The 16416-nt window shown below is 47.6% G+C and overlaps 1 protein-coding gene across 3 annotated transcripts in view; it reads right to left on the bottom strand.

Moving 5' to 3' along the window:
• gnpat (glyceronephosphate O-acyltransferase) overlaps positions 1 to 16416 on the bottom strand; it is a 37686-nt gene that overhangs the window by 4326 nt on the left and 16944 nt on the right. For 2 of the 3 annotated variants that reach the window (XM_078213356.1, XM_078213355.1), the window contains 8 exons: positions 13819 to 13894; positions 11692 to 11843; positions 11466 to 11596; positions 10563 to 10786; positions 6072 to 6317; positions 4038 to 4117; positions 2705 to 2845; positions 182 to 284 (listed from right to left, as the gene is read on the bottom strand). In XM_078213356.1, coding sequence (XP_078069482.1) covers positions 182 to 284; positions 2705 to 2845; positions 4038 to 4117; positions 6072 to 6317; positions 10563 to 10786; positions 11466 to 11596; positions 11692 to 11843; positions 13819 to 13894 — 1153 coding nt within the window. The remainder of the gene's footprint in view (positions 1 to 181; positions 285 to 2704; positions 2846 to 4037; positions 4118 to 6071; positions 6318 to 10562; positions 10787 to 11465; positions 11597 to 11691; positions 11844 to 13818; positions 13895 to 16416) is intronic. The other variant, XM_078213357.1, reaches the window with a different exon arrangement.

The following is a 16416-nucleotide window of genomic DNA, read 5'->3' on the forward strand; positions in this document are numbered from 1 at the left end:
CCTGCACCCAACAGTCACCCTCAGCACAATTAAATGAATCTTAAAACAGGCACTTTTAAGTTGTAGCCACAAATGAAACTCAGGTTATCTTTTTTTCTCTGTTAAAGGGGAAATCCAAATCTTCTAGGGCCAACTAAAAGGAAAATCACAGTTGAAACAAACACATTTTAAGATGAAATACCTGTTAAAATGTTTTCTGCTGCATAGCTTCGTATTTCAGAGATAAACGTCTTCTCAGTAAAGGGGTCAGTGAATTCTGTGCACTGCAGATATTTGCAAATAACCTACAGATAGAAATATTTCTATTTAAGAGAGAACTGTGCAATATTTTTTAAATTTAAAAATTGTGTATTTGTAGTGGACCAGAAGATTGTTTAGCACAAAAAAAAACTCAACCTCATATTCTAAAAACTAGTATTTAAGCTGCAAATCAAACTTTAAAACATAGCAAAAATAGAAAATGTTAAAGTTGAAAATATCTTTCCATGTCGTAAGACTTGCCAAACCTACTACGAAGCACTATAGAATAATTACATTAGTAAATGCTGTGTATTCCAGCATCTTTAAGGATTCATTTAAATCTTTAAAAATGTTATTCCTTTCTCAGAGTCACAAAGGCAATGCACAGAGCGAAAGGAGCAAACCCTAATCCTTGCCTGCTCCAAAAACACCAATTCACATTCAATCCAAACAAGAGACATACTAGATCCAAGAATAGTCAGAAGATCGCAGGCTGCACAGGTGGACAATAACCCTACACTTCCATCAATACAAGGCAGCAGCATCATCTCAGGGTAACTCGAGATCAGTAATAAGCCTTGCCAGCATTGAACACTATCTGAAGTAAGTTAACAGAGACTGAGCATTGCTGTTGACATTAACCTTGGAGAGGAGAAAAGCTGGAGAGAAATCTGATAGGGGTATTCAAAATCATGAGGGACCCAGGCAGAGTAGATCGAGAAAAACTGTTCCCACTGGTGGAAAGATCAGGAAAAAGGGGACACAGATTCAAGGTAATTGGCAAAAGGAGCAATGGTGACACGAGGAGAAACATCTTCACAGCGAGTGGTGAGGAGCTGGGATACATTGCCTGAAATTCTGATGGAGGCAGGTTCAGTCGAGGGGTTCAAGAGCAAATTGGATTATTACCTGAAAAGGAAGAATGTGCAGGGCTACAGGGCAAAGGCCAGGATGTGGCACTGGGTGAACTGCTGCTTGGGAGAGCCAGTGAAGACATAATGTGCCGAATGACTAACAATTCTGTGATTCTGTAACCCAACGCAGTTAATGGGATTAATACAGGACTGTGTTAGTGGTATAAAATAAGGGCAAAGTGTTACAGATAGCACCAGCTACCAAAAACAGGACAGGTTGGTATCACAAGGTGAAGTGGGTTTGTTTTAGCAGCATTCAGTTAATTGGGCAAATGATCTCACAGCGTTAACAAAGCTAAGGCCCTGGTCAGTTCTATTTGGGGCAGTGAGTATTGTGAACTAAAGGAACAGGATGGATGTCAACCGGCTGCAGAAATAAGCTGTGTAAGGTGTGAAAAATGAGACAGAATTCAAAAAGGGAGGAAATATACACAAATGGATCAAAGATTAATCATCATGTGGCTGAGGCCAAATGAGAAAATAAAAAGCATTTGACATGCAGTGTATAAAGATTGAGCAACTCCTTAAGCTGATCCTTTCTTAATACATTGGAAGCAGAACGTTGAGAAACCAGATATGGAGCAGGTATGAAACATTACGTCTTTGTTGGGAGGTCTTCTGTTGAGAAGCAGATAGCAATGACCGAAAATAACTCAAATTATTGAAACTCTGGCAGGTTCTTTTGGTGATATCCATATAAAGACACATAAGAATTGCCCCTTAGTGTCCAAAGATGTGTAGGTTAGGTGGATTAGCCATGGTAAATGTGAGAGGTTACAGGGATAGGGCGGAGGGGAGGGCTAGGGTGGGATGCTCTTTCGGAGAATTGATGGACCGAATGGCCTCTCTGCACTTTAAAGATTCTATGCTTCTATTAACTATCATGCAAAATATGCGTGAAGAATGTTACGGGGAACATGGTAATCACACTTGTATCTGTTCTACTGTAGAAAGACCATAAAACCTGTTTGACTTGAGAGACATGACCTCTTAATTCCAGATGACTGACTGTGGGGTAGACATGTTCACATACAAACTGGTTGAATGCTAACCTGTAATTATGGATGTTTCTTTGGCTCCCTGTTATCCTGGACACTCATCACATTTTTCTCTTTCACACTCATTCTCAATCCTTTCTTTAAATAACTCCTAACACACAGGTTGTGACTTATATTTGCATTGATTGTGTTATTGCCTAGTAAACATTAACTAGGGATGGGCAATAAATGCTGGCCAGCCAGCGACGCCCATGTCCCAGGCATGAATAAAAAATATATAGTGAGTACGACAAGGGTGCAATTATTGTTGCAGTAACTGTTGCAATTATTACACAATACCTGATGAATATAAAAGAGATTATGAAAAACTAGTGAACTTGACAAAGATTTCTTTATGACAGAATATTTGAATGTGACCACAGAAATCTAAAGGAATCCAATTCAATTATTAGAAGTATTTGGCTCTCAAATTGAAAAAAAAGTCAAAGGAAAAGGAATATATTTGTGGACCTTAAAAAATAAAATACGTCAACAGAAAATTCACCAGCTAACCTGATAACCTTCCAGAAAAGGTCTGAACATGTCTGACAAAAAGGAAATGGTGACGCTGCCCTTCTCGGAAATGTAGAGGTCTGTGTGGGAGCCCTGAATGGCACTGCTCTTCACCAGCAAGTACAACCCTTCATCAAAGTCCTGCAGCAAAAGAAAATAGTGACAATACCAAACAGCTTGTGGTCAATAAACCCTGAGGCACAGAATCTAGATCACAAGTGAGCAAGACAAGAGGTCACCCACTACAAAATCTGACTCTCAAATTCTGTAATTTCACAGTTAATCATTTAACATTCAGTGTATGTAGGTGTTAAAAAGACTTTGCTATTACATTCTCAAGTTATTTTGTGAGATCTTTTTGCAGTAAATAACTCAAACCTACAAGACATTTTAATTATAACAACGAAAACAGAAAATGCTGGAAAATCTCAGCAGGTCTGACAGTATCTGTGGAGAGAGAATAGAGCCAATGTTTCAAGTCTGGATGATCCTTTGTCAGAATTGCCAGCTCTGTTCTTTGTTTTTGGATTCCAGCATCCGCAGTAATTTGCTTTTAAGACATTGTAATTAACAGGGGCATGATTTTCCCAGCCCGCTGCGCTGCTCGAGTAGCACAGCGGGCCAGGAAATGTCAGCGGGAGGGAATAAATGGGAAACATGATCGGCGTTTGGCCGGCCATGATCTTCCCAGTCCATTTCTTGGATGTAATCAGCCTTGCACTGGGGAACAGCGCGAGGCGAATTACAATATGGAACTGCTGATTTCCATTTATTTAACGAGCCTGGGATGCAATTGTCCAGGCTTGCTCAAGTTTCTGACGCCCCCCACCCCACCAACCCTGCGGTGGAGGTCCACACCAGCAGGGATCACTAGCAATGGAGACCAGACATGATGGCTTCGCTGGTGCGACCAGAGGCCATTGAGGCCCCCCCAGGAGGTTGGGGCAGGGTGGGTGCCCCCTGGGCAGTGCCAACCAGGGACCTTGGCAGTGCCCACTGGGCACAGGGCAGTTACAAGAGGGCGAGCCCTGCGGGGCAGAGCAAAACCGGGGTTTGAGGGGAGGATTGTGGGGAGGGAATAGGGGGTATTCTGCATGGGAGAGTGGGGGCTGGTGGTGGGATTGGGGATCGGAGGCCGGGGCCGGCAACGGGGAGGCTGGCAATGGGGTGAGATTAGCCACCCAACCCCCCACCCCCCCAACATTCAGCACGTATATGAGAAACATCCATTTCTAAACTCTCTGTTGGGGAGTGAATGTGCATTAGGAAGCAAATTGTCTGACACAGGTTATTCTTAGCCCTGCTTTACACCACACACGACACATCACATTACCTTGACGAGATCTCCCGGCAAAAAAATAAACTCGTCAGAGAATACTTTATGCAGGTTGCTGAAGCAGCTGTAGACATCCTCTGAAAGAAAGAATAGAAGATTACCTGCAACCTGTCACTCTCGTTAGGAATCTAAAGCTCGACATGCTGAACTTTCTCTTAATGGGGTGTAGGGAGGAATCGAATTTTAAATAAGATGTGTGAGGGTTGGAACAAGGTGGGATGCTCAAAGGAGGAGAAAGTGCGAGAGGGATGGAGAACAGACAAAAGATATATAATATGGTGCAAGAACCAGGTCTCCACTGCAATAGTGTGGATGGGACAGCTGACGGAAGATATTCGCAGGCAGGGAGACTTCCTTTAGCTGATAGGTGTCATCAGCTCTTAGCCAGATACTATCAAGGCCATAATGTTGATACAATCATCCATAATGAGCTCGTGGGTGGCAAGGGGCTTGTAAACAAGTATAATGGACTTTCCAGTCATAGGTGAGCAGAGGGGTGGCCAGAGTCAAGTCTTAGATGGTTAGAGGAGTATGTTTGAAGTGATAGGGTAGGGATTTAGGAAAGCAGGGTACCTAAGAGGGGAGTAATGAAAGGAGGCATGATGACAGGAGTGTGTGTTCTGGAAGGGATAAAGAGAAAAGTAAAAAGGAGTGGAATGAAAAGTGAAGATAGGAGTCCAGAGAGGCAGCCAAAATGCATATGTGAATGGGCACAGGGAGAGTTAAAGTTACTTTGGCTTGGTTATGTAATCATTATCAGGATAGACATATCTGGTTTATTTATTAATTAATTAGTGTCACAAGTAGGCTTACATTAACACTGCAATGAAGTTACTGTGAAAATCCCCTAGTCGCCACACTCCGGCACCTGTTCGGGTACACAGAATTTAGCATGGCCAACGCACCTAACCAGCACGTCTTTCGGACTGTGGGAGGAAACCAGAGCATCCGAGGAAACCCATGCAGACACGGGGAGAACATGCAAACTCGGCACAGACAGTGACCCAAGCCGGGAATCGAATCCCGGTCTGTGGCGCTGTGAGGCAGCAGCGCTAACCACTGTGCCACCGTGCCGGGGAATAGGAAAGAGACAATATGAGTGACCCATAGTTGAAGTCAGAGATCTTGCAGTGAGATAAAGTTGGCATAGGAAGGTGGAATCAGTGTGGAGCATTGATATATTGTTATCTAAGTTTGGGGATAGATGTGGCGATCGGTAAAGCCCAACAACTGTTCGAGGGGCAGAATGTCAGAGGATGCACTGATAGGCGGTATTTCCATATAAATGAAGATGCAGGTGGTGCACAGAATTGTTCGCAGAGAAGAAAGGTGAAGTGGATGGTCACTGCCAGAGGCGAACTCTGGCCTAGGAGAATGAATCTTGGGCTGGGAAGCAGACTCTCTCTGGCGCTGAAACTCAGTGGAACCATGCAGAATAACGTGGGCTTTGGGGTCAGGCTGGGAACTGGGAAATGGCTGAAGGGGAAGTAACAAGTGAGGTAAGGTGGCAGAAGGAAGCCAATCAAGGGCATGGAAGCAGATTCAAAACATTTTGTGCTTCGAAAATCAGCACAGATGTTAGAGTACAATAACATAAGCAGGCAATCAATCTTTTAAACCAATCCACTTGTAAACTGATTTCTTTGCTGAAGGAAGGGTAAAAGTATTTATAGTTGCCTTTCAGCAGCAACTTACTCAAATAAAAAGAAACATTCAACTTTTTACCAGCACTCTTCCCACCATCTTCCCCCACTCCGACAATGGGTCTTTACCCAACCTCTGACCATAGTTCTAGACTTCACCAAACTCTATGCCACTTGTCTTGGGATTCAATGCTACTATTGCGGGAATTGAGCTGTGAACCCACAATAGAAAGTAGCTCAAATTTATTTCACATTTATTCTTCATCGCTAACAAATAGAGGCCTTCATCCCGTCTGCCCGAAGCGGATTTGAATCTAGATTCCAAAGGTGAAAGGATAACCCACTGTGCCATCCAGTCTGAGTTTAAACGTTTAAAAAAATGATTTACCTCTCCTGCAACTGTGTGCATTTTGAAATGCAATTGCCACCAAGGCAGGGCGCACAAAAATATGTAGTATCTGATTTCTATAGGATGCACACATCAGCACTGAGACAGTGTACTTGAAAATATTTTCAACTGTGAACTCAGCTGGGGTCCCCTCTTGGCAAAGCACAACCTGGTCTTTGACCGTCTTCACTATGTTGTGGCGCAGGGCGAGACTGGAGCGAATTACTTTCTCGTTTGTTACATTTCCTGGAATACAATACAGTGAAATTCAGTTGAATCTAAACACAGAACAATAAAAACTGGATACATGCTAAAATGTCAATAACTAAGAACAATTGAGCATTAGTGCAGTATTCACCTCTCAATAAATGCTGCAGGTGCTGCCAGGCCTGCTGAGCAGCTACTCTTAGATGGAACAAGAGGCTTTGAAATGTAAAGATAAAAACTGACTTCAGATAACAAATCTGATTAATCCAAGGACCAGAGAGAGAGAGACAGGGCAGTCTGAAAACCAACAGGACAAGATGAACCATAACTGCAGCAAGAATTGAATCCTGCCTGAACAACCAGTCTGAGAGAGAAAGGGAGAACGAGGGCAGAGGTAGAGTAGGAGAGGGGTAGAGCAGAGGTGGGGAGGTCGAGCGGGTGGGTGGGGGTCCAGGAGGAGGTAGAGCGAGGGGTGGGGAGGTGGGAGGAGGTAGGGTGGGGTGGGGAGGAGGTAGAGCGGGGGGTGGGGGAGGAGGATGTAGGACAGGGGGTGGGGGGGGGAGGAGGTAGAGCGGGGGGGTGGGGGGGGAGGAGGTAGAGCGGGGGATGGGGGTGGAGGAGGTAGAGCGGGGGATGGGGGTGGAGGAGGTAGAGCAGGGGATGGGGGGGAGTAGGAGGTAGAGCAGGGGATGGGGGGGAGTAGGAGGTAGAGCGGGGGGTGGGGTGGGGGGGGGGGGAGGAGGTAGAGCAGGGGATGGGGGTGGAGAAGGTAGAGCGGGGGATGGGGGTGGAGGAGGTAGAGCGGGGGATGGGTGGGGAGGAGGTAGAGCGGGGGATGGGGGTGGAGGAGGTAGAGCGGGGGATGGGTGGGGAGGAGGTAGAGCGGGGGATGGGGGGAGGAGGTAGAGCGGGGGATGGGGGGAGGAGGTAGAGCGGGGGATGGGGGTGGAGGAGGTAGAGCGGGGGATGGGGGTGGAGGAGGTAGAGCGGGGGATGGGGGTGGAGGAGGTAGAGCGGGGGATGGGGGTGGAGGAGGTAGAGCGGGGGATGGGGGTGGAGGAGGTAGAGCGGGGGATGGGGGTGGAGGAGGTAGAGCGGGGGATGGGGGGAGGAGGTAGAGCGGGGGATGGGGGGAGGAGGTAGAGCGGGGGGTGGGGGGGGGAGTAGGAGGTAGAGCGGGGGGTGGGGTGGGGGGGGAGGAGGTAGTGCGGGAGGGTGGGGGGGGAGGAGGTAGAGCGGGGGATGGGGGTGGAGGCGGTAGAGCGGGGGATGGGGGGGAGGAGGTAGAGCGGGGGATGGGGGGGGGGGGGGGGAGTAGGAGGTAGAGTGGGGGGAGGGTGGGGGGGAGGAGGTAGTGCGGGAGGGTGGGGGGAGGAGGTAGAGCGGGGGATGGGGGGGGGAGTAGGAGGTAGAGCGGGGGGTGGGGTGGGGGGGGGAGGAGGTAGTGCGGGAGGGTGGGGGGGGAGGAGGTAGAGCGGGGGATGGGGGTGGAGGCGGTAGAGCGGGGGATGGGGGGGAGGAGGTAGAGCGGGGGATGGGGGGGGGGGGGGAGTAGGAGGTAGAGCGGGGGGAGGGTGGGGGGGAGGAGGTAGTGCGGGAGGGTGGGGGAGGAGGTAGAGCGGGAGGTGGGGGGGGAGGAGGAGGTAGAGCAGGGGGTGGGGGAGGGAGGAGGCAGAGGGGGGGATGGTGGAGGTAGAGCGGGGGTGGGGGGTGGAGGAGGTAGAGCAGGAGAGGGAAAATGAAAGAGCAAGAGCGCACGAGAGAGAGAGAACAAGAGAGTGAACAAGCACGAGAGAGCGAGTGAGCAAGAGCGTGAGAGGCAGCACGAGATAGCAAGCAAGAGAGAGACCAAGCGAGTGAGAGACACTAACTGGTCTTCATCTGTAAAGATTTTGGCTACTTCATTTGGAGACTTTGAAGCATCCAACTTCCATTCATCCAAAGACCCACAAGCGAAAACCCATTTTGGCCTATAACACATGTGTCTTAATTTTGGATCATCATAACTCTTGTTTTTAAAAGTCTCCTCATTTCAGCTCGAGCTTTCTTTTGCTCATGAACCTGTGGGAAGGTGGCCACCTCTCCAGGATTGTCCAGGATCTGTGGCAGAGAAACAGTCCTTTTGACCCAAATTTGAAAACAATTCATTTCTTGTATTTCCAATCACCTAAATGAATGCTTTGCCTCTAGGTTCCGTCTTTTCCTCTGTATCTATCTGTGTACGAGCGTGTTTCATTGTGTTTACCTTTCAGGGTGCTTGAAGAAACAATGTTTGATTCTCCCACCCCGCCGTGCTAATTTCCTAGCGTAGCATGGTGGGAGAATCTCGCGTCTGGGCAAGCGCAGGACTCGCTCATGCGTTCCCGCCGCACCTCCTCCCAACGCCGGATTTCTGGCGCCATCTGATTCGCGCTGGAAACCAGCATAACGGCAGGTAAGTACTTCACATCTTATTTTAATGTGATTAGCGGGCCTGAGACTGAATTCTCCAGGCCTGATAGCATCTACCACCCCACCAGGAGTATTTCACTCCAGTGGAGTTCAGGCTAGCTCCCCACCTTTGGGGAGCTAGTCCCCTGATCCCCACTGGAGTGAAGGGTGGGCAATTGGGGCCCCCCCAGGGGGCTGGACGGTACCCCCTGGGCATGGGCACCCTGGCAGTGCCAGCCTGTGCCCCCAGGCACTGCCCAAGGGGCAAAGTACCCATGTCCGGGGCACCTGGGCACTGCCTCCCAGGCATCAGGCAGTGCCAAAGGGGTGGGGTGTATTGGGGCTGTGCCTGGGCTTAGAGACAATCAGTGGGCCAGCAAACCGGAAGGCTGACAGTTTGGGGCCACTGTGCATGCGCAGAGGCCCACAGGTTTCAGCCTCTCCGGTGTGAATAGGCCCGACCTCCTGAGATTTATTGATATTCACGTTGGCGGCCTCTGCACTGCACAGAGTGTGGGAGATTCTAGTGTGAACTCGCACTGAAAAAACTAGCGTGATTTACTCCAGTTTTCCCGCAAAATCGACACTTAGAATATTTTGGGGAGAATTCCACCTATTGGGCCCCATTTTACCATTGCGTTGTGCCCGTTTTCGGGCGTGAAAATTTGCTAAAATCAGGCATGAGGCGAGTAGCGCAATCCGCACCCGCACCAGTTCCCCCTTTACCAAGACCCGAAGGTGGCCACGATCGGGACCGTGCCCAAAATGGGAGCAATGGCCATTTAAATGAATTTGCATGCTTATAATGGGCTGCATGCCCAACGTTACCGGCACTTCCCCGTTTACCACCGCGTTCGCCCATCCAGAATCGGCACAAAGCAGACATGCTCCACAAAAGTCTGATTTGAGCGATCCAGTTAGTGAGGAGGTAGGTGCCGATGGCCCTCTGCTTGAGATAGGTGAGGGGGGTGGGGAGGGAGAAAGAGTCCGCTGACACTCTGCCTGAGATCGATGTGGGGGAAGGGGGGTCCGCTGCCACTCTGCCCGAGATCGGTGTGGGGGAAGGGGGTTCCGCTGCCACTCTGCCCGAGATCAGTGCAGGGAAGGGAGGAGGGGGCCGCAATCGGTCTGGGTGGTGGGGGGGGGGTCAGTAATGTTGTGGGGTTGGAACAATGTCTGTGGGGGCCAGGGGGAGGCATTATCCGGCCCGGGAGCGATGTGGCAGGGGAGCCGCATTCTATCATTTTTTTTCTGCGCATGCGCAGTTAGAGGTGCCGATCGGAGCTGCAGGATTTCGGGCGGGTTAAGCCCCGCCCACAGGCTTGTGCAGCGCGATTCAGAATCGCTGATATTTTTTTAGGCAGAGTGCGAATGGGGGTGCCGGAGAACGGGTCTAAAAGTCGGATCTGAAATACTCCCAGTTTCAAGTCCTCCCAGCACTCAGAATCAAAATGTTAAAATAGGGCCCATATCTTTTTTCTGATTTAAATTTACCTGAAAGCCTGCTTCGTGGTTATTCCTGAAAAATCACAACACTCAAAAGGCTTAAAATACTCCCTCTAAAACACATCTTGTTGCAGACAACCTAGAGGTGAGGAGAAAGTAAAATAATCCCACTATCTTTCTCCTCGTCTCAAACAAAACTAAATCAAGAGCTACTCATGATTGCTGGAAATGTGTTTAGAAAATGATTCTTTTACAATCATTTGCAAATTTTTGGAAAACATTTTGTGTGTGGGGCAGATACACGACCAGTAAAACAGTTCTAACACCCGATGAGACAGGTAGAGGTTAGAAATGACTAAGACAGTGTCATCAAAACAAATATTTCTAAAGCAAACTTTTATTACTTACTGGGCCAGTCAAGAAAAGCACCAAATGTTTCTGCAATCGCTTTGAGCCATAGTGTTTGCCGGGTGAGATCAGAAAGAGGCAGGCTGGGCAGATTTTGAATGATCACTGTAGCCAACAACGCCCAGGGACTAATGACCATGTTTTTCTGCTGCAACAGCACCATTCTATGGCCAACAGCATCGAGAAACCTATAGACATCTCCAGATGGTTTCCGAGGAATATGTCTGTATAAATGTCAAAATTAACACACAAATAAAGGTCTTACTAGTGTCAAACAGCACAATATCACTCGACTTCTGATTGGGAATTCATCTTGCTCATTTCCTTTTCATAGCACCTTATTTAACATGAGTATACAAGAATGAAGTATAAGCAGATCAGACGCATACAGTGGTCAAACTTTCTCTCAAGAAATGAGTGCCCATGTGCTATATACTCAAAAGGTTTGTGTATGTTTGTTTTGGCATCTTGAGGGGTTTATGAACTTGGAATGAATATATTTACCATGTTAAACCAACAGATCTTATTAAAGTAATGCATTGCATTTACTGTATTATGGCAATGATTTCCCATGTTAAACGGGAGGAGATCCCATTACTCATGTTACAGCAGTTTTTCTTTGGGGTGGGTAACTCTTTACTGATTTACATCAGGACATAATTATAATCTGTGCTACCTATTTATCATACCTCTGCACTCTGTAGATTAGGATATATGGTTTCTTTTCAATAATATTCTCAAGCCTTTCCTCTGCTTAGACATCAGGTCAACTGTTCAAGCTGATAGATCAGCACATGCGCAGTGACCAGCTCAGCGCTTCGCCAGGGGGAATAGGCAGTCTCGAAGGGCCGAATGGCCTACTCCTGCACCTATTTTCTATGTTTCTAAGTATTGAGAACTGACCTGGGGACCAAGTTGTACTGAGACCTCCTGATTGTCCCGGTTGCTAGGGATCTCACCGACACGGGCTGTCCAAAGTAAACATGTATGCTTCCAAAGTTTTCACTCAGGATCTTCCTGGCTTTCAACAAACCCTAGAATAGAAAATCGGTTTGATCATTTATTTGTAATCATGTTGTTACTAGAAAAAGCGAAAATGGAGACATTACAGTAAGAAACCTGTACACACGGAAGTTGATTCCTTTGGCTTTGGTACTCCTAAAAGCTCATGCGCGTAGAGGGATTCCTCCAGGATTCGCTCATAGCTTATACTTATGGGAACTAAGTACATGTCGAAAACTTCACCCATCAGGAAAGGTTCAATTGCAATGTTCAATAATCCTACAAACGAGAACATCTTAAGAATTGATACAAGTAAGAGTACTGAAAGTTATACAGACAACATTGCAGCAGTCATAAAATAGTTATCAAATTGTTTTACAAATACCATCATTCAATATGATCATGCTGATCATGCGCTTTCAGTATCCCACCCCCACTCCTCCCTCACAGTATAAATCTCTGCTGATTCTCTTTGCTCTCAGCTCTGACGAAGGGTCATCTAGACTCGAACCGTTGGCTCTATTCTCTCCTCACAGATGCCGTCAGATCTGCTGAGATTTTCCAGCATTTTCTGTTTTGTTTCAGATTCCAGTATCCACAGTATTTTGCTTTTTTTGAATACATACAACATTTATTCAGACATAACTAGTAGTTACGTTAGTGTTGTGAGAAATGAAAAAGCATCCAGGAAGAGGAAAGAGAAGCAAAATGTGTTTATGTTACTTGAAACTCTCTGCAGTAACACAGAATCCTGCCAGAGGCCACTCCATAATGTAAGTATTTCAAGTACTTAGTGAAGTAAACAAGTACCTCAAAGACTGAGTCAGCTAAACTCCGATTAACTGCAATGTAGTTTTCAATTTGCAATGGTGCTGCCAATCTGAATGATCTTGATTTTTTTTTTAGCCATCAGTATAGAACTGTCTGGGCATCACGAGCCTTAGCTAAGGCTCATGAATGGCAGAACAGAGGTACAGATTGTTAAAGGGCTGTCTGAGGAATGTGGCAGTTGCCCCAGACTCGAAACGTTGGCTCGATTCTCTCCCCACAGATACTGTCAGATCGGCTGAGACTTTCCAGCATTTTCTGTTTTTGTTGTATATATTCATGACTATTTAATATTTCAATGTTGTTAAAATGACATTGAACACCAGTTGTACTCCAATATAATTTTAAACAGAACTTTCAATTCTCTTTCCATGAAATAAGTTGGAGACAACTTAAAAACCCGGAAAACATATGAAATTTCAGCAACCACCAAGGATCATTTGGCTGATCATGCACGTCTTTTTTCTTGTCACATCTCCATTCCTGTCTTCAGAAACAGATAATTATATTTCTTAAAAGTTTACCATGCCTAGTTGAATTGTGGCAGAAATATCTGAGGTAGTGATGCTGTGTGGAAAGTTCCATCACTTCCTCTTATTTCTCTAATGAAACCACTGATAAAGGGCACTCCAAGCATTGTGGTTCATAGTCTACAGAAAGTCCAAAATCTAAAGTGACAATTGTGCAAGGGTGTAGGGGGTAGGGGGTGGGGGGTGGGGGGGGGGGGGGGGGGCACTGTGGTTAGCATTGCTGTCTCACAGTGCCAGGGACCCGGATTCAATTCCCAGCTTGGGTCACTGTCTGTGTAGAATTTGCACATTCTCCCCGTGTCGGTGTGGGTTTCCTCCGGGTGCTCTGGTTTCCTCCCACACTCCAAAGATGTGTAGGTTAGGTTGATTGGTCATGCTAAATTGGGGGATTAGCAGAGTGAATGAGGGTTATGGGAATAGGGCCTGAGTGGGATTATAGTCGGTACAGATTTGGCCTCCTTTTGTACTGTAGGGATTCTATCTCAAATATACAGTTTTTACAAGGATATATTAGCATAGTGGTTCTAGATTGGGACTAGTAACCCAAGGTTATGAATTCAAAGGCCTTGATAGCAAGTTGTTAAACTGGATGCAATAAATTGTGGTCTAGGTTTCACATCAATTTATAGTTCATTTGTTGCAGGTGACCAGCCATCTCTACAGTGCTGGGTTGTGAATGGTGCAGGCATGCACACAATAGCAGGGCTCTTGGAAAAAGTGGAAGAGGATTGCAGGTGGTCCCAGACACTTCTTGTTAGTATCACAAAGATAACAGATAATTAAAACAATGCAAAGATCACAACATTTTGGACCTGTATGGTTTAAGACTGCATGACCAGAGAATTTCAGTGACATAGGAGCCCTTCAACCCCACTAAAACATACCCTCAAGCTCACCTAATTTGGGAATCAGAGATTTTCCGGTACGACTTCTAGTCCCCTCTACAAAAAATTCAACAGGAGCATCACCGTTCTGAAAAATGAGTGTTCAGTTAACACGCCGGCTTGCACTGGTACAGAAAAATGTAGTCCATTTAGCAGCAAATAATTATTTTTTCCAGAGACAAAAAGAACTCCACAGAACTTTCCTCTCTAATGCAGTAAGCAGAGGATAATAAGGCAGGTGTTTACTTCACCTGGACTTTTCACATTGTAGACTCTTTCAGCAATTCAACACTACCAGAAGCACCATAACATTCTTGTGATGATCCTAATACCAGTGCTCCCATTGAGCAAGGCTTTATGATGGTCGTGCAGGATTGGTGAACAAAAGGCTTCTATGACTGAAAATACTATATCACTTCAGTTCCATCATCACTGCATTTTTGTCACAGTAGAAAGGACTATCCCAGACTTACAGGGCAGGTGTAAACAGACATGTACATTTATATTATATAGAAGAGTTTTCCACTGGTAATGAGAAAGAGCTAAGATACATGTTAACTACACTCAAAATTACTCCCCCCAATTTGAATTAAACTATTTTTAAAAGCAATTCAATCGTTACTTAATTTGAGCGCATTTTTTGAAGGGTGTAAGTTCCGAAAAAATACTGAATTTGACTACAGAAGGAATTTACGAACAGCAGGTGGGATGAAATAATTTTATCAGTGATGTTATTCTGATGGAATTTAAAATGCAGGCCGCAATTCTCCCATCCCGCTGCACTAATCTTTTAGCGCAGTGGGCCGGGAGGATCCCATGGCGGCCAATTCGCGGGGTTTGCGCAAACCCTGTCTCTCAGTGCTGAATTTCTGGCAGCGTCTGCTCTGCGCTGGAAATCGGCAGGGAGACACACAGGCCATTTAAATGGTTATTTCAATTTCATTTGCATGTGATTAGTGAGCCCGGGACTGAAGTCTCCAGGCACCCTCGCGTCTCCCAACCCGCCAACATATTTCACTCCAGCAGGAATTACACAAGCTCCCCACTATCGGGGAACTAGCAGCCTGACCCCACTGGAGTGAAAGAGGGCAATTCGGGCCCCCCATAGGGTCGGGTGGGAAGGGTGTGTCCCCTGGGCACTTGCACATTAGCAGTGCTCAAGGGGCAAAATGTCAATGTCCATGGGGTACCTTGGCATTGCCCATCGGGCATGGGGCAGTGCCAAGGAGGTGGGGTATATGGGGGCAGGCCCTAGGAGCGTGACTGGTGGGTGTGGGAGGGGTCCCGCTGCCACTCTGCAGTTGGTATCGTGGGGGAAGGAGGGACGGGCTGGAGTGCAGTAAGCTGGGAGGGGGCAGACAGCCTTCTGGGGGTGGGGAGAAATCAGTGGAGATGGGCTGGGCCCAGGGGCCAGTGAAAGGGCCTCTGCAATGCACAGGGTATGGGAGATTCTTCTCTGAACTTCCACTGAAAAAAACCCAATATGAATTACTCCAGTTTTCACGCAAATTCGACACTTGGGGGGGCAATTCTCCCAAAAACATTCTGGGGGCAAATCTCCCATTCCGACCCGTTAATTTTTTGGCAGGTTGGGTCGGGAGACGCGAGCGTGTGCCGACTCACGGGATTCGTGCATGCGTTCATGATGCATGCGCATCACCCACCGCCAGAAATCCGGCGGGGTCAGGACCATGCAGTAAACCGGCGGGAAGATCAGGTAAGTCATTTAAATCTATTTTTAATGTAATTTAAATGAGATTATCGGGCCCGTGACTGAATTCTCCGGGCCCGATAGCATCTCCCACCCCACCGTTACAATTTCACTCTGGCGCGGTTTAGAGTAGCTCCCCCACTCTGTGCACGGCAGAGATCAAAATCGGGAAACTCAGGAGGCTGAAACTATTCGCGCTGGAGTCTGACAGTTCTGGAACTCTGCATATGTGCAGTGGCCCTGATCTGTCAGACACCCCGTTTGCTGGCCAGCTCGAGACCCCTGCAGTGCTGCCCCCAGCTCCCACCATGGTCTGATCGCGGCCCCCACAAGCATTCCCGGGCCAACCCCGACTCCCCCCACCTCTCCAGCCCACCCCGATCTCTAGCCTCCCGCCAGCTCCGACCGGATCCCAATGCAGAGTGGCAGCGGAACCCCCCTCACCGATCGCCCCCTAGGCCCTGCCCCAAGCTGGTCCTGCCCCTGGGCCCCACCCCCTTGTCACTGCCCGATGCCTGGTGGGCAATGCCAAGGTGCCCCCTTAGGCAGTGCCAGGGGACACAGGCTGGCACTGCCAGGGTGCCCATGCTGAGGGGGCAGCACCCCCCCTGCCATGAACATGAACTCCTGGGGATGACCCCGTTTGCTCCCCCTTTACTCCCGCTAGTTTCCCAAAAGTGGGGGAGCTACTCTAAACCTCGCCAGACTGAATTTGTAATGGTGGGGTGGGAGATGTATCGGGCCGGAGAGTTCAGTCCCAGGCCCAATAATCACATTCAAATTACATTAAAAATAGATTCAAATGACTTACCTGGTCTTCCTGCCAGTTTCCTGCGTGGTCCTGACTGCGCTGAATTTCTGGCGGTGAGCCACGTGCATGCATGCGCGAATCCCGTGAA

Source organism: Mustelus asterias, chromosome 5, assembly GCF_964213995.1.
Source record: "Mustelus asterias chromosome 5, sMusAst1.hap1.1, whole genome shotgun sequence".
Taxonomy (NCBI): domain Eukaryota; kingdom Metazoa; phylum Chordata; class Chondrichthyes; order Carcharhiniformes; family Triakidae; genus Mustelus; species Mustelus asterias.